Raw genomic sequence first — 17,387 nt, 5'->3', positions numbered from 1 at the left:
TGTGTTTGCTGCTCCAGTGCCCAGCTGCTCAGGATGTGGAGAAAGCCGTGTCTCTGTTTGAAAGCACCGGAAAGATCTCTGCCACAGTCATGGAGGCCAGGTATTCATCAGATGATCAGCTCCTCTGCTGCTACACATTTATAATTTATCCATAAATAACTTTCAACTCGTAGATATCAAACTGAAGAGAGGTAAGCACAGGTCAATGACCTCTTTGTTGTCTTCTAGTATTTTCCGTAGGCCGTATTTCCTCACACGCTTCCTCCCTGCCCTGTTGACACCAAGACTGGTGAGTGACTTCACTTTCCTGTCATTAGTTTGATGTGAGGACCTGCCGTGTGATCTATCACAGGTCTTCACGCCTCATGCTGAAGTTTCTTTCTTTCTCTTCCAGCTTCCTGTGAAAGCTGACGCTCGTATGAGTTTCATAGAAGCTCTGAAAAAGTGAGTTTTTATCAGACGGATAAATGTGATCTCATTATGTCTTAATATCAAAAATAATGTTAGAAACAAGACTTTTATAGACTCACCTGCCAGCCAAGTATTTCAGTGTCATCTACCAAAAAGTCCAATTTTACAGCCTCGCTTTTAAAACTCTTATCATGACATTGCGTAGTTATTCTGTACTTTACAGTTTTGTTTTTGTTTGTGTGTAGAGCGGATAAGATCCCTGCTGCACAAATTTCCTCATATGTGGAGGCCTGCCAGAAGCAGAGGCAACAGCAGAGTGAGTATTTATGAACACAATTAGTTTTATTGGATGTGGTTTATTTTAAGAATTGACATTTTCTATCTTCTGATTTCATAACTAGTAAAAATTGCACTCTTTCATTATGTCCTTCCTTGTGTTTAGGTCACAGTGAGATGAACAAAGTTATCAGTCAGCACCAGCTTCAGTTTGATAATTGAGAAAGAGATTGACAGGCTCTAAAACTGTCCTGTGTCCTGGTGTGTTTCTTTTTCAGAGAGTGAGGTGTGTTTGGACTCTAACGATGATCCTCTGGAGGTCCTGAAGATTCAGCTGCAAGAGCTCACGGAGCTGGTTGTTGAGGGCAGTGATGGAGGTAGGCGGACACAAGGACGGCATACACACACACACATACACACACACACACACATAGACACACATACACGCAGAAACACATTACACAGTGGTGGAAAAAAGGTTTTGGACACCGTTAAAGTTTTACATTATCTCAAATATTATCTTGAAATCTTTGTGGAAGAATCTTTTTAGTGTTGGTGTGGCTGCATCAAGGCTATAATAGTTAACTAAAATGAAACTAAAAACTAAAACTAAAATTTAAAATACATTGCAGTTAACTGTAACTAATAAAAACTAGAAAAGAAAACAAAAACAATAAGTAAACTAAAACTGTATCTTGTGTTTACAAAACAAACTGAAACAGACCAAAATTAAAGACAAAATTCCCTTAGTTATAGTTTTTGACAATATTAATAGCCTTTAGGATTTTAATTAATCCGACACATTTTCCCAAACAATTTTACGACAGTTTTCGGCAGTTGTCAGCGCCGTACAGCACCATCATAGCGACATATGGAGACATGCTTGTTTACTACACTGACTGGCTGTGCGCTGTGCTGCAATGAAACGTAGTGGAGCAATGAATCAGAGCATCTAAAAAAGTTTTATTGTTACAGAGTCCAAGTTTTTATTTATTGAAGCTCATATTATATTGTTTTTTAAAATTTATGTTAATATTATTTTTATGTAATTTATGTAAACATTATTTTATATAATTGATGCTTATATTTTTTATACTAAGTTTATATTATTTTCATGTGTTTAAGGAAGCAGCCAACAGTTCAGTATCAGCATTGACTGAGCAGTGAGCACTATGTTGGACTTGAAAATAAACTGTATGACAAAATATTTACTCTGACCTTTTTGAATCTTCTACCTGGTTAAAAAGGTATGAAAAAACTAAAACTAAACTAAAACTAAACTAAACTGAGCCTAATCATCAACTAAACTGTTGCAAAAATCAAAACTAAATAAAAACTAGAATGCCTGCTCTAAAACTAATTAAAACTAAACTGTAATGGGAAAAAAATGTCAAAACTAACTTAACTTTAATGACAAATCCAAAACTATTTTAACCTTGGGCTGCATTAGAAAAAACACAAACAAATACAAATTATATATAGTTTATTTTTGTTCACGAGAAAAACAAACAAAACTAACACCCTAAGACCTGGATCCTGCATACAGCTAAGTTCTCCTGGCCCTGGATGCGTGGCATGTTAACATCCAGGTTGGACTTCCAGGCTGTAAATAAATGAAAACATCATTTTGGTGTTGCCACATGTATGGAGGGAGAATCATATCAAAGCTCTGAAGCTTGTGTCTCTCCCTTTCAGTGCTTTTCTTTTTGTGACACATGGCTGATGATGATTAAAGCTAGATTTGTGATTTAAAACTCTGCTCAAACAGTTTGAGTTTTGAACTTTAAAGTTGGGTAAAAAAAAAACAAGGAAAGAAAAATAACCAGAGATAAGTCAGAACAACTTCACACCTCAACCAATGAATGTTTTTTAAAGTACCATGAACTGAAAAAGTCTTTGTCACATGTCTGGGGAGTTAAACTGAAAAGTTCAGGGTCAAATGAAGCCATTGCTGGAACCAATTAATTGCATAAAATACTGAATAACCTTTGAAAAGTACCCGAAGGATTAAAACAATAACAACGAGATTGATTGAGAGTTAAGTTTCTGTACCACTTTGAATGAGACTCGTACCTAAACACCCGCGCTGCTGCACACTCAAAAGGGGGAAAAAGGGGAAACTTTGTACAATCTGTAGAACAGTCTGTAAATCCAGTCACTATCAGTTCCACAGCCTCAGATCCTCATGTTTTATCAGTTTCTTGGAGTCCTTCTCCACCGCTCACGTCATGTTTTATGTTTTGTCAGACATGTCAGCTCAGCTCTCCAGAATCTCTCACACGCTGAGCGTTGTCTTTCCTGGACGTCCAAACGAGTCTGTTGGACAGGAAGTCATCGATCTTCACATCGACGCTCCGCTGTCACCTGAGCTCCATGTGAAAGTATGGAAGTCCCTGTTGTTCATGTTGATGTAAATCCCCTCTTCTTTTATTTCTGATGGCTTCAAGTGTGTTAGGAAACAAATCTACTTTTCATGCTTCTGTTCTGTTTATCATCAGGTTATCAACATGATCCTGAGAAACTTTTGCCAATCTACATTAAATGTCTCTCGGGCAAACCCTCCTAATAAGTGAGTAATGCTGCTTTTTGAAAATTTTTGAATTCACATTTCATATCTTGAATATTTTCACTGTAAACTGATTGGTTTGTGCAATTTTCTGCCATCTATTTTTGAAAAAGTGTCAGCTGTGCCACTGGAAAAAAATGAAATCTTATCAAGTGTTTTTGTCTTATTTCCACCAGAAAATGTCTTTTTAGACTAAATATGAGCCACATTAACCTGACCAGTTCAGAAAAATGTCCTATTTTCAAGCAAGTTTTTCTTGATCTATTGGTGTTTTTTTTACTTGTTACAAGCAATTCAGAGCTCATTTTTGTCTTTGAATAACTTGAAATAAGACATTTTTCTGGACTGGTCAGTTGAATGTGGCTCATATCAAGTAAACTAAGACAATTTTTATTTAGAAGAAGGTGAAAACACTTGATAAGACTTCAGGTTTTTTTCTGTGTAATATGAGGATTCAGTGTTTCATGAAGTGTGTGTGTGTCCATTGTGTCTCTGCAGACAGAGTGTGTGGGCCTCCAGGTTCGTCAGCATGCTGCTCGGTAACACTCAGCTCCTCCCCAGCCTCCTGTGCAGACTCTGGGACCTGCTTCATAACCAGGTACATGAACACTCAGAGCTCTGTGCATTGATTCATGCTGTGGATTTTTTTTATTATTATCAACAGCTGATTTTAAATCTCTCAAACTGCTTTATTCATTCATGTAAAACTTTTCTGTGCTGAAGGGACCATCTCTGACTGGAGCACACTTACTGGGTCTGGCAGCGTTCGTGGTCCACCTGGATGCCTCCATGTCCCACAGTCTCCTGGTTCAGCTGGTCCCTCACACCCTGCCTAAACCTGTACCTGTCAGTGACGCTCTGAGCTCAGCGCTCGTCTGCAACACACACACAGACATGCTCTTCTGTGTCAGGTGAGGTTACAAACACCTCATCACAGACTGACTGCAGAGGCTTTGTGGCTCACATGTGATGTCATCAGTCTCTGTCCCGGACGCTGTTGTTTGATCTGTCTTTGTGTTTCTGTCCAGGTTTTGTGTGGCAGCTGTTTGTTATGGGATCTGCAGAGGAGACTCTCTTCCTGAGCAAACAAAGCTGGACTACATCCCCAGCAGCCTCTACAAGAAGGTAAACTATAGTGTTAGAATCAGAGCGGCGTCACCATCGGTTTTTAAACCATGGTTTATCACTGAACTTCACTGCATTTTTGATTTCATGTGTAAAAACCCATATTCTTGGATATCAAAACATGTTTTGAGGGCGTGGTCACACTGGCCTTTCAAACCATTCAAACCACACTATTCATTCTGTATATAGAGTCTATGGTAATAGACACTTTAACATCAGATTCTCCAGAAAAGTCGTGGAGTTATTGTCTTTAAAAAAACTCCAAAGGGGTCTAAAAAGTCATCAAATGTAGAAAAAAGTCTCTAAGTTGAAAACACTCAGTCGTGGTTTCATCCTCCACTTTCTTACCGCCGTCATCAGAGCTCACACTGAATCTAAAGAGCTCCCAGACCGCAGAACGACTCAACGCCACAGGTACACCCTCTGACTCTGTCTTCACTGCTCGTCAACACACGCTGTACTCCTTTACCTTAAAGGGATAGTTCGGATTTTTTGACATGAACCTGTATGGCATCCTCATCTCACGAAAATAAAGCTCTGTCCACCTCTGTCAGCATGACTTCATACTTCTGACAAGTGCACCACCATTTGTCTGTCACCCTCTCTCTCTTTCATGGCTCCAGCTGTGGCTCCAGGAGCGACATGACTGTGCGTCGTCTCTCTCCACCCGTTGTAACTCCATCTGACGAATTTCAGCATCAGTATATTCGGGTTCATAAAGATATCCCCTTGGCTCTGTGCTAAATGTAATGTCATCTTCATCAGGATCGTAGTCAGACACGTTATCGTTAACTTTTTTAAGTTGTAATGACAGTGACAATGCGCGCCGGTCAGCTGGATGCACCGCGCAGTGATACGCACCAGAAAGTAGTGCCAATCGATAATGGAGTCTGACTTTTTTCCAGTTTGCAGTTTTGTGATGCAAATGTATCACTCTTTTGAACACAAATTGTTTTGAGAGGAAAAACGCTTCATTTTCGTGACCCCAGCCATGTTGCCGGACTACTTTCGTCTGGACCAAAACCGCACCAGATCTCAGGTCACAGGACGCTGACAGGGGTAAGATAGCACTGATGCACGTAACTACGGATGAGGATGCCATACAGGTTCATGTCAAAAAATCTGAACTGAAGTGAATAAGTTTGGATTTTACTCATAAACCGTTCCATCCCTGGTCAGTAATAAATTATCTTAAATAAAATTCTTCTGGGCTCTAAAATAAATGAATGACTTAAACCTGACGTGAAGGTGTTTTTTTTTGTAGCTCCTGTCCCTCATCCCAAGGCTTCTGCCTGATGCCAGAAGACCTCCCATCAGTGCTGGAGGCACAGTCAGCAAACACCACGAGGAGAACCTGCCCAGCCTCTGGAGCAGCACTACAGACACAAACAGCACCTGGAGGAAGACTGCCTGGCACCTGTGGAGACACCCTGCTTTCTGTCAGCTCCAACACAAACCACCTTACCAGGTACAGTTTCCTGTGGTTTAGGTGCTGAACGTTAAAGTCAGTGAGCATCAGGCTCAGTCGGTATCTTTGAAATGTTTATTTGTTTGTTTCACTGATGGGTGGGTGGATCCTCTGGTTTGTCCAGGTGTCGTTCTCAGAATGGCTGGCCAATGAGCTCAGAGTTCAGAGGAGTGCAGACGCTCTCTCAGACCCAGAACGGTGAGGAAGGAAACACAACCTCACAGATATACAGCAGGAACAAGTATTGACCCTTAAAGCTAATTTTGTGTGTGTATGTGTGTGTGCAGTCAGGAGTACCAGCAGTGGGCCTGCTTGGAGCACTTCCTGCCTCTTCCAGAGGAGCGAGGGGGCTGTGGAGGAGACATGAAGATCCTTTGTGCTCATCTGCTTAATGCCATCATGGACCACCAGCTCCTCAGGTGGGTGTGTATTCATCACTAACACAGTCATGGACATGTGGTTACTCTGGTGTTAATTCTGCAAATGAGAATGAATCTTTGTGATGGGATTCGGACCAATCTGAACCAAGTATTTAACACACCAAGGTTATGAATTGTTAAAAATGTCTTTGTTTTGTGGAGCACCTCATTTTATCCCGCATCAAAAATCTGAACTATCCCTTTAATTCATGATTCCTTTGTGATTCAGGGACAATGCAGCTGAAGAAAATGTTCACTTCAGGTTCACTTCAGAGTGTTTCACAGACTTCACTTTGCCAAATCTAGATAGCAAACCATACATCCAAACATTCCTGCCATGCCATAAATGGAAACAATACAATGAACACTTGCTCATCAGCTTTAGTCTTTCCGTAATTACCCTTCTTTTGAAGCTATTTGATTGAGGACATACAAAACGCATTTCTTAAAACTTTCACTCCAAACCCACTCCCCTACTTTGGTTTGTAAGACACAAACTCATGCATTAGTTGATATTCAGGAGTAACTATGTCCTTCAGCCTATTGTTGGCCACACCTTGTGTCTTGAAAAAGTTAGAAGTGAGTCCTTTATTTTTTCAACAATGACTTCAATAGTTGAGAAACATTTGGCGTCTTTTAAAACACAGACCACCTCTGATATATCTGACTCCTAAACCACCTCTCATTGAGCTCAACCCTTTGACAACAGCAGCTCAGGCGACTCTTATGTTTATGCATCTGTCTTTAACCGATTTTTATTTTTACCACACTCATACCAATCAGTCAATCAACAAATCAACCAATAAATCAATCAATCAATCAATCAGTATTTTGATAAGCCCAAATCATAACAAACTTCATACATGTGCTTCATTTAATTATTCATTTGATTATTTGTTTTTGTCTCATTTTTCTGGCTCTTTTTTATTTGTAAATTTCATCAACTTGGTCACTGTCAGCTTTAAAGCGTCTTCTTGTTTACTTATTTATTTTTGTCACACCCTTCATGTGAGTCAGTTATTTATTGTTTTGTTTCAGCTTACCTTTGGGACACTAAACTACAAACTGAGTTTGCAAAGTTTGATTGTTGTCCCCTTTCAAACAATAGCTCACTAAAACTAAGTAAATTACCATCTTGCTTTGCATCCTGGGAAAAAGTTGTCTTGGACAAAGAAAAGTAGAGCTAAAAAGATTTTCTCTTAATTCATTTGGTTTAAAAAAACACACACACCTTGGAAAGAGTCAGGTCTCAGGACAGAGGGTGCAAGTGCTCATGGGAAACAGAGTTTTTAACCCCCCCAGAACTCTAGCTTTTCAAGATAGTCCTCACAGCACCTGTAATGCAGAAAATCAAATAGTTTTATTTGATAATTTTTATGTGTAAGTATTTTTTTGAGTTACGTTGTCATGTTTGACACTCGATGCTTTCATTACTAAAGGACATGAATGAATGAAAAGGTGACACTCATAAGCTGCCAAGCCTTATTAATCCAGTCATAGAGTAAAACAACCCTTAAGCTTTACCACATTTTATGTTGACAGCAGCCAGTGCCTGGAAACACCACATCCCAGAGAGTCTATCACAGGAACCTGTCTGCCAGACATCCTGTCCAGGTTACAGGTGAGAACATTGGTTAAAGAGAGGTTGAAATGAAACAGATGTCACTGAATCATTAACAATGACTGCAGAGCTCTCTGTGCAGTTTTTAGTATTTCAGCCCAGATTACACAGACTAAACCTGTCCATTTACTGTGGTCTGTGTGTGTGTGTGTGTGTGTGTGTGTGTGTGTGTGTGTGTGTGTGTGTGTGTGTGTGTGTGTGTGTGTGTGATTGTGTGTGTGTGTGTGCAGGAGGTTGTGTATGAGATGGAGGTGACCGACCTCTCCAGCAGTGGTACAAGCAAAGTTGATGTGAGTGACTTCCTGTTTGAGTTTGTGGGTCAGAGATGCTCCACTCAAAGGGCCTCAGCGTCTGCTGGCATCAGCAACGAGCTCAGCCTGCAGCACACCCTGAACACCTGGAACAGGTACACACACACACACAATGAGACACATACTTTATTTAATGTGTGTGTGCTGACAGCTGTCTGTGTGTGTGGCAGAGTGCTGCTGACTCTTCCTGCTGCTGTGGTTGTTAAAGTAAAGACTGAAGGAGGGAAGACGACTGTGGACTGTAACAAACTGATCGAACACGTCAACCAGCATCAGGTCAGCTGAAGAGAGCATCCTCCAGACCAGAAATGTGTTCACAGACTCTATGGGATCATCCATGTTTGTGCAAGAGAAATGTTTATTTTTTAGAAACTGCTCACGGCCTTTCTTCCCTTCCTGTCACAGAGGCAGGCGTGCTCTCCAGCTGGTTTACTGTCCTTCCATCTGACAGCACACCTCCTCAAAGTAACAATCATTTCACATTAATCCACAAATAAATACCTGCAGAGTCAAGATATCATATTTTGTTTACGAGTTCAAGGGTAATATTGTTTTGCTCCCTTCCTCAGGGTTTGTTATGTGCAGGTGCACGGTGTGGATGCTCCAAAGAGGAGGTCAACAGATCCTGGTCTCAGATCACTCTACGCTGTCCCCTTCTCCTCGTCTCCACTGTGGTAATGTTTGTTTCACCAGTTTTTCATGAATTATCTTCAAGAAATCAGAGTTTCTTGTGTTCTCCCTGGCACTTCCATGTTTAACTGACTAATGCTGCATGACATTAAACTCATTAAGAAAGGCATCCTTCTCTTTGTCCAGGACACAGGTGGGATCCTCATAAACTCCACAGAAAAAATCATTCTTCCACTTCTCCAGAAACACTCCGTGCCCAACATCAACCTCTCTTTTAGCCTTGACAGGTTGACAAATGTTTGGATTTAGTCCACTTGGATTCAAGCAGTGATTATGTTGCGTTCAGGGTCAACATGGAAATCAGATACTTCTTCCCTGGTCCCTACAGCAGACTGGGCCATGAATGCTGTGGGCCAGATTTTACTACATATTAGTATCAGGTTGTGGGTCGTATGAAATGGTTTTGCAGGCCCCAGGTTTGAGACCCCTGCTCGTAGGGCTGGCTGCAGGAAGACCAGAAACCACAAACTTCAACCTTAAGACACACAAAAAATAATGTACATGAAGACTTTGTCCATTTATTGTACAGTCTGTGGTCTAATCTCCACTAATAAAATGCTAGTCCTGCCCACCATGGTCCACTGAAAATTTCACGCTGTGAGGAGTGTGTGTGGACAAGTTACTGTAAGTTAGAGACAAAGATTGCACAAGTGATGAAGAAACATTTCATCAGAGCTTCTGGAAGTGAAACACTTGCAGGCTAATTTATTATGTTGTATTTTATGGCATGTCGTGGATTTAAGATTCAGATTCATGTTACACAGTATCCAGAAGAGCCCACAATACAAGAATACCTCAGAATACGTTCAATTAAAAGGTTGTTTTTTTTCACAGGAGAGAACATGTCAGATTGCCGTTCAGAGATGATGTGATTCAGTTTTATGATGTGTGCAAAGAGCAAGACATGCATGCTTAAGAAATGGTTTGTTCAGCGATTGTCCTTTGTTTTTGACTGACTTTATGTTGTGCTCTGTGTGTGTGTGTGTTTGTGTGTGTGTGTCTGTGTGTGTGCAGCACTGGTGGCAGCATCTGTCTCCAGTTTTGTTATCACTGTGGAGTCGTTTGTGTGATGAAGGGACTCTACCAGAGCAGCTGCAGATCCTCATGGACAGTCACAGCTGGGCCTTCAGGTACCAAACCTCTTTCTCCTGATGCACCCTGATTCATCTCCTCTGTGCCTCATTAGAGTAACACTCCTGGAGAAGTGCACAGATCAGGCACAGTGTCGCCCTGTTGGTTCTCTGGCTTGATGGATGATAAAAACATGACATTTGGCTTCCTGTTCTCCTCCCTGTCTCATGTCACTGTAACTTTTGATCCTGTCTGTGTTCAGTTTAGAGAGAGGACCCCAGTCCCCATCACCACCTGGATCTCCAGCTCTGCTGCTGGCTGCCTGCCTGCACCGGGCCTGGCAGAGCTGTGGGTACGACACGCAGGATGTCATAGCTGCCGTGAGAAGGCTGAGACCAGAGGGAGGAGCACAGAACCATCAGGTGTTTCTTTTGTTCAGAGAAACGTTCTGGTTGTGTTTACTGAATTAAGACAGTCAAATTCTTAATTAAAGTCAAGTCAAGTCAAACTTTCAGGGTGTCCGCGGGGTCTTAAAAAGTATTAAAAGTTGTTAAATCAATTTTGGGAAAATTGAGGCCCTTAAGAGGTATTAAAAAGTCTTAATTGCAGTTTTATGAGGTATTAAGTTTCATAGGTATTCAAGCTTTGACCCAAAAAATATCCATGAATATTTATTTTCCTCCTTGCAACTGTCCCCTGATTGGGACATTAAACATTCAGCTGATAAAGTTTTAAAATAGAAAAGAATAGAAAAGAATAGAGTTACTTTATTGATCCCAAACTGGAAAATTGTTGTGTTAACAGCAGAAATCAATGGAGTCAGTAGAAAAATACAAAAATAAAAAATAATAAAACAAAAAAAACCCATAAAGACTCTAGTTAGAATAAAATACAACATAAGGATTGTGAGCGGTATAAACACCAGCTATAAATTAACGTCATTTCTAGTTTCATAAAGAGAAATTAAATACAATATTAAAGCAAATCACACAATCTCCAGGACATGCTCTAAATTTTAAAAATGATCAAATAATTTTCTCATTTTCTTTAGAAAGTTGGCCTCGAATAACTGCTGCTTCTTGTTGTGGGAGTGTCGATAAACCTGCTTTTAGTTTAATTTGTTTAATTTCAAGCTTTATTCCTCCTTAGATTACATCATTTCTGTAAATATGTAAACTACAACTGTTAAAAAGTGGATGCCAACAACAACTAAAAGTTGCGATAAAGTCTTAAAACTTTTTTAAAAGGTTTTTGAAAAAGTCCTAAAAAGGTATTGAAATCAACCTCAGGATTTTAGCATATACCCTGACTTTATTTATATTGCACATTTTAAAACAACCGCAGTTGACCAAAGTGCTGTACAAGCTTAAAAACAAGTTCAGTAAAACTAACTTTTTAAGACTAACAACACAATTTTGTACTGGATCCTGAAAATGACAGGAAGCCAGTGAAGAGAGGCCAGTACAGGCGTGATGTGATCATGTCGTCTCTTTCCCATCAGCTGGCGCGCAGCCACGTTCTGAACCTGCTGGTGGCAGCGGAGGGACAACTGATCCACACTGACATACAGAGTTACAATAGTCCAAACGGGATGTAATGAACATGTGTCTCCCTCATGAGGAGGGAGATAGGCCATGACTTTGCTTAGAAGTGTCAGCTGGAAGAAGCTTGTCTTCAGCTGATCTGCTTATCAAATTTAAAAGAGACACAGAGGTTTCTGACTGAAGGACAGCAGTAAGACAGCAAATTACCAATAACACTGTCCACGCTATTCAGCAGATCAGGAGAACAAAAAACAACAATTTCAGTTTTCTTTTCATTCACACTCATTAAGTTTAACGCAATCCATGATTTAGCATCTGCCAGACAGGTCATCAAGGCTTTTATTGATTCATTTGTTTTCAGAGACAGATAGATTTGCAAATCATCTGCAAAACAGTGAAAGGAGATACCTTGTCTTTTAAAGATGGACCCCATTGGAAGCATTTACAAAGAAAACAGTAATGGTCCTAGAATAGAGCCTTGAGGGACGCCAGAAGTTAGAGGGGCCTTTGGAGAAGAATGTTGGCCAAGGTGGACAGAGAAGGATTTAAAGAAACTTGACAAGCAAATTTCTTTACTAGACATCAGTTCTTGCAGCACAGTCTAACCAAGACTCTGGGATGAGCTGCCAGATCCCACAGCACACCTCCACAGCAAATTTTTTCTCCTTACTGTTTTGCTCTCTTCATGAATCTGTTTACCTGTTAAACTTCTTCTCCCAGGTGCTGGTCTTCCTGTTTTTCCTCGGTGTACACGACTACCTGTCAGGACTCCTCTTCCCTCAGGTAACAGGCTCGTTTTCACAGAACAGGTAACATTCACATTCACACTGGGGTGTAGTGAAGGAGTTTGTATCATCTTTAAGCTGCAGCTTCAGTGTGTTCACACACGTTTACATTTATTATCAACATGCTCGTTATGGAAGCTATAAAGATAATGGAGAAGTTTCAAGCACACACTTGTGTTTCCTCCTGAAACACAGTGTTAATATCATGGACAGAGTGAAATGTAGCTGGAAATGTTTGAGCCTGTATAAGAATCTAAAGGAAACACTGAATGATAAAACACAATCAGTTCAGGTTTCTCTGTAGAGTAGACACGTGGGCTCCTGTATGGACCAGTGGTTAGAGGTCAGCCTACAAGGAGTCAACCTGGGTGAATCCAGACTCTGGCCATTTCCTGTTCAATTATTTTTTTAACCTAAGCAGAAGCTTTCTTCATCTTAAACTTCACCCAACTTCTCCTTTAAAGTGTATCTGGAAAGTATTTACAGCACCTCACTTTTCCACATTTTGTTATGTTACAGCTTCATCCCAAAATTGAATAAATTCATCTTTTTCCTGGGCAATCAATGCTCAACACCCTATAATGAGAATGTGATTGAAAAAAATATATTTTTCCAATTTTTGGAAAGTAAAAAATAAGACATCACATGTACATACAGTAGGTAATCACAGCCTTTGCCACAAAGCTCTGAACTGAGCTCAGGCTCATCCTGTTTCCACTGATCCTCCTTGAGATGTTCTCACAGCTTCATGTTATTCCATCTGTGATAAATTCAGTTGATTGGACATGATTTGGAAAGAGACACACCTGTCTATGTAAGGTCCCTCAGGTGACAGAGCATGTCAGAGCAAAAACCAAGCAGGAAGTCAAAGGAACTGTCTGTAGACCTCAGAGACAGGATTGTCTCCAGGCACAAATCTTGGGACACAACATTTCCTCTGATTTAAAGGTCCAAGTGAGCTCAATGACCTCCATCATCTGTAAATGAAGAAGTTCAGAACCACCAGGACTCTTCCTATAACTGGACCCCCACCTGGACCCTCCCTCTATCAGGGGAGAAGGGAGCCCACTGGTCACTTTGTCAGAGCTTCAAAGCTCCTCTTTGGAGAGAGAACCTTCCAGAAAGACAACCCCCTCTGCAGAAATCCACCAATAACGCTTGTATGGTACAAAGGCCAGATGTCTTTAGTAAACGGCTCATTGCAGCCTGCCTGGAGTTTGTAAAAAGGTCCCTGAAGGACTCTCAGACCATGAGAAAGAAAATCCTCTGCTCTGGTGAGACAAAGATTGAACTCTTTGGTGTGAATGTCTGGCATAATGTTTGGAGGAAACCAGGCACCACTCATCACCTGGACAGTACCATCCCCACAGTGAAGCATGGTGGTGTCAGCATCAGGCTGTGGGGATTTTTTTCAGCAGCAGGGACTGGGAGACCAGTCAGGGTTGAGGGAAAGATGAATGCAGCAATGAACAGAGACATCCTGGATGAAAACCTGCTCCAGAGCACTTTGGACCTCAGACTGGGGCCACGGTTCATCTTGTCACAATTGGCCCCACTGAATGACCACAGCGAAGGGGCTTAAGAGTTTGAAAGGCGCTGCAAAAAGATAATGGGCCAAACTGCCCAAAGAGAGGTGTGCCTGGTTGCCTGTGGACTGCAAAAAACTGAAATCAAGTGTTTTTGTCTTATTTACAGTAAAAATTGTCTCATTGCACTTGATGTGAGCCACATTAAACTCATCAGTCCAGAAAAATGTCTTATTTCAAGTTATTTTAAGACAAGAATGAGGTCAGACTTGCTTGTAACAAGTTCAAAAAATCGGCCAATGGAACAAGGGAAATTTACTTGAAAGCTTGCTTGAAACTAGATTTACATCTTCCTTTTAGTAATTTTATTCTTGTTCTATTGGCAGATTTTTTGAACCTGTAACAAGCAAGTCTGACCTCATTTTTGTCTTTAAATGACTCGAAACAAGACATTTTAGTGACCTAGTCAGGGGAAAGTGGCTCAAATTAAGTCTAAAAAGACATTTTCTACTGACAAAAAAGACTTGATAAGATTTCTGTTTTTTGCAGTGTGGCATCATATTCAAAAAGACTGCTGCTTAAGGTGGATCACCAAAGTATTGAGCAAAGGCTGTCAATACTTATGTACATGTGATGTTTTAGGTTTTCATTTTTAATAAACTGCAAAAAAATATATTTTTCAAGTTGTCATAATGGGGTGTTGAGTGTAGGATTTCAGGGAAAAAAGGCACAGGGACAATGACACAAATCAAGTCGAGGCTTGGTTTTGGAGGTTGCACTGCAAAAACTGAAATCTTATCAAGTGTTTTTGTCTTGTTTTCAGTTAAAAATTCCTTTTAAGACTCAATATGAGCCAAATTCACATGACCAATCCAGAAAAATGTCTTGTTTAAAGTTATTTAAGGACAAAAATGAGGTATGAATTGCTCGTAACCAGTAAAAAAAATCCGCCAATGGAACAAGAGAAAAGTTACTTGTATTAAGACATTGTTCTAGTCTCAAGGAAATTTTCAAGCAATTTTTTTCTTGTTCCATTGGCAGATTTTTTTACTGGTTACAAGCAATTCAAACCTCATTTTTGTACTCTGATAACTTGAAACAAGACATTTTTCTGGATTGATAAGTTGAAAGTGGCTCATATCGAGTGTAATAAGACAATTGTTACTTAAAAAAAAGACAAAAACACTTGATAAGATTATAGTTTTTTGCAGTGTGTCCAAGGAAATAAAAACAATGAGGACTCAGGCTTTTATACTGAAGAGAAGGAAAAACACTTTTATTGGATATGACTGCCACATGAAAGAGTCCTGGTACAGTTTTGTGTCTGTGATGGTTTCTGTAGGAGAGGAAGCATCAGAAAGCCGGCCCGCTCTGCTCAGACCTCTTGCAGGAGTTGGTGAACTCAGCTGACTGGCTGCTTCTTTTTGAGTCAAACGGTGAGTCCTCACGAGCTGTGTCAGCTCACTCTCTTCTGTCGTTACAAGTTTAGGAGCACTGACACTAACTGAGGTGTGTTTTGTGTTTCCTGTAAGCATCAAATAAGAGCTGTGTGTTGTTGTTTTCCAGCTCTAAGTAAAAGTGTGTACCAGTCAGCCGCCATGCTGACATCAGACGAGTTTACTCACCTGAAGCCCTGGGCCTTCTACAGGTGTGTGTGTGTTTTTATAAAGACGCGTCTTTTTTAGGGCTGGGACTTTAACGCGTTAATTAGATTAATTAATTACACCGCACATTAACGCGTTAGAAAAATCAACGCAAGATTAACTCATTAGCTACCGGTCATTTTCAGGGCATCTTGAACGATCTTTTAAGACCCCAATAATCATGTTTCCTATGACTATAACAACACCAAAGTTACCTTAGAAAAGTGGACTCTCTTCTTTTATGTCTCTCTTCTTATTTTTGATCCAAAAAACAGACAAATCAAACTTTTTTGATCGTGTTCATCTCGGGCGCTCCATCCTTTGATCCTCCCGATAATCTCCGTCGTCTTTTCTCACGATGGCGCTGCTCTTTCTCTCTGAGCTACAGCGACACATCTTCAGAGCCTGAGCTGCCTGAACTTTCCTGACTTGCAGCGTCTCTCTGTGTCTCTGTCATCTCACATTTCTCCTCATATCCATGCTGAGCTCTCATCCAAAGAGCGCACCACCCACAATAGTTTACAAGCAGGATTTTAATTGACAAGCTCCACCAGACCTCCAGCCTCCCTCCGCTGAAAAATATAAATTACTTCTATAGACGCAGTAAACAGTAATCGAATGTCAATGGCAGGGAACACAGACATTTTAATTAATATTGACCAGTTGAAAAAAAAAAGGATTTACAAATCTTCTCTTTTTCGTGTATTCATTCAAATACATTTATTCACTCATTAGTCATGCACTAAGATTTTGTAATGCCTTAGAATTCAATTTTTTTATGTGGGGACCTTAAGCAGATATAAGATTAAAATGTGATTAATTAGATCAATTAATTACAAAACCTGTAATTAATAAGATTGTTTTTTAATCTCCTGACAGCACTATTTACCACATAACGGCTGATGAATGTACTTGAAAGTAGTGTCCTCAAAAAGACATCTTCTGAACAAAATAAACAGGATTTTGTTGCATAAACTTGTGTATGAGAATATTCAATGATTTAGTCTTCTACCAAAATCTGTTTGAATTGAAAAGTGTTGCTTCTGATGTTGAATATTGATGTGATAAAAATGTGATTAATTAGGATAAATTGATTACAAATGGCATAATTAATTCGATTAATTTTTTTAATCAAGTCCCACCACTACACTGTAACACTGGAGTGTGTTTTCTGTCCCAGCTGCAGCATAAGTTCTTCTGTGTTTTCTCCGTTTGTGTGTGTGTGTTTTTAGTCTGCTGCTGCAGCAGAGAGCTGAGCTGTGTCAGAAAGCTGTGAGCTGTCCTGGCTTCATCCACACTGCTGTTCTGTGCTACATCAGTCTGCTGCAGCTGTCTCTGGAAGGACACACACCAACCACTGCGCCCTCCGACCATCAGGTGACCCCAGAGTCTCAGATTGATGTGTGTGTGTGTGTGTGTGTGTGTGTGTGTGTGTGTGTGTGTGTGTGCGTGTGTGTGTGTGTGTGCGTGTGTGTTCGTTCTCACCCGAAGCTCTGACACTGGTGTTGACTCTTGTTCTGTGAAATGTTTGGTCAGATGGAGCCTTTTCAGATCCTGAGCCAGGCCAAGCAGTTTCTTCTGAGAGCGGTGTCTCAGACGTCTCTGACTGCTCTGTCCTCCAGCCGACTCAGACAGGTATCACATAGACACACTCTCACACACACTCTCACTCCTCTGTCTCCTCTCCCTCACGGCCTTCATGCTGTGTTTCCTGTGTCTAGCTGCAGTCTCAGTGTGCAGAGCTGGACCCAGAGGTGGCAGCGGCTCTGTCTGAGCAGCCGGACCCTCACAGTGACAGCCCGGAGATGGACTTCCTGTGAATGTTCTGCACGCTTCGTTCAAGCTTAGACCAAGAAACATGTTCTCCTTGATGTTTTGTTGATTGAGTAAAGGCTGAACTCAGGTTTGTAAAAAAAAGACATTTATTTACA

At 40.6% G+C, this 17,387-nt stretch overlaps 1 protein-coding gene across 1 annotated transcript in view; it reads left to right on the top strand.

Moving 5' to 3' along the window:
• fanca (FA complementation group A) overlaps positions 1-17,347 on the top strand; it is a 34,957-nt gene extending 17,610 nt beyond the window's left edge. The window contains exons 17-42 of the mRNA XM_074677398.1: positions 18-100; positions 229-289; positions 395-444; positions 657-727; positions 966-1,064; positions 2,935-3,068; positions 3,186-3,256; positions 3,752-3,851; positions 3,977-4,164; positions 4,282-4,378; positions 5,643-5,846; positions 5,971-6,044; positions 6,134-6,265; positions 7,808-7,886; positions 8,117-8,292; positions 8,368-8,473; positions 8,603-8,662; positions 8,767-8,871; positions 9,902-10,017; positions 10,221-10,380; positions 12,223-12,285; positions 15,156-15,249; positions 15,380-15,461; positions 16,689-16,833; positions 16,993-17,091; positions 17,178-17,347. Of these exons, the coding sequence (XP_074533499.1) occupies positions 18-100; positions 229-289; positions 395-444; positions 657-727; positions 966-1,064; positions 2,935-3,068; positions 3,186-3,256; positions 3,752-3,851; positions 3,977-4,164; positions 4,282-4,378; positions 5,643-5,846; positions 5,971-6,044; positions 6,134-6,265; positions 7,808-7,886; positions 8,117-8,292; positions 8,368-8,473; positions 8,603-8,662; positions 8,767-8,871; positions 9,902-10,017; positions 10,221-10,380; positions 12,223-12,285; positions 15,156-15,249; positions 15,380-15,461; positions 16,689-16,833; positions 16,993-17,091; positions 17,178-17,276 (2,748 nt within the window). The 3' untranslated portion in view covers positions 17,277-17,347. The remainder of the gene's footprint in view (positions 1-17; positions 101-228; positions 290-394; positions 445-656; positions 728-965; positions 1,065-2,934; positions 3,069-3,185; positions 3,257-3,751; positions 3,852-3,976; positions 4,165-4,281; positions 4,379-5,642; positions 5,847-5,970; positions 6,045-6,133; positions 6,266-7,807; positions 7,887-8,116; positions 8,293-8,367; positions 8,474-8,602; positions 8,663-8,766; positions 8,872-9,901; positions 10,018-10,220; positions 10,381-12,222; positions 12,286-15,155; positions 15,250-15,379; positions 15,462-16,688; positions 16,834-16,992; positions 17,092-17,177) is intronic.
• The last annotated feature ends 40 nt before the right edge of the window (positions 17,348-17,387 follow it).

This window comes from Halichoeres trimaculatus, unplaced genomic scaffold (assembly GCF_033239565.1).
Source record: "Halichoeres trimaculatus isolate MK-OKI-2021-1 unplaced genomic scaffold, fHalTri1.1 fHalTri1_scaffold_10, whole genome shotgun sequence".
Taxonomy (NCBI): domain Eukaryota; kingdom Metazoa; phylum Chordata; class Actinopteri; order Labriformes; family Labridae; genus Halichoeres; species Halichoeres trimaculatus.
Note: the sequence above shows the minus strand (reverse complement) of the source record. Positions and strands in the feature narration are given on the sequence as shown.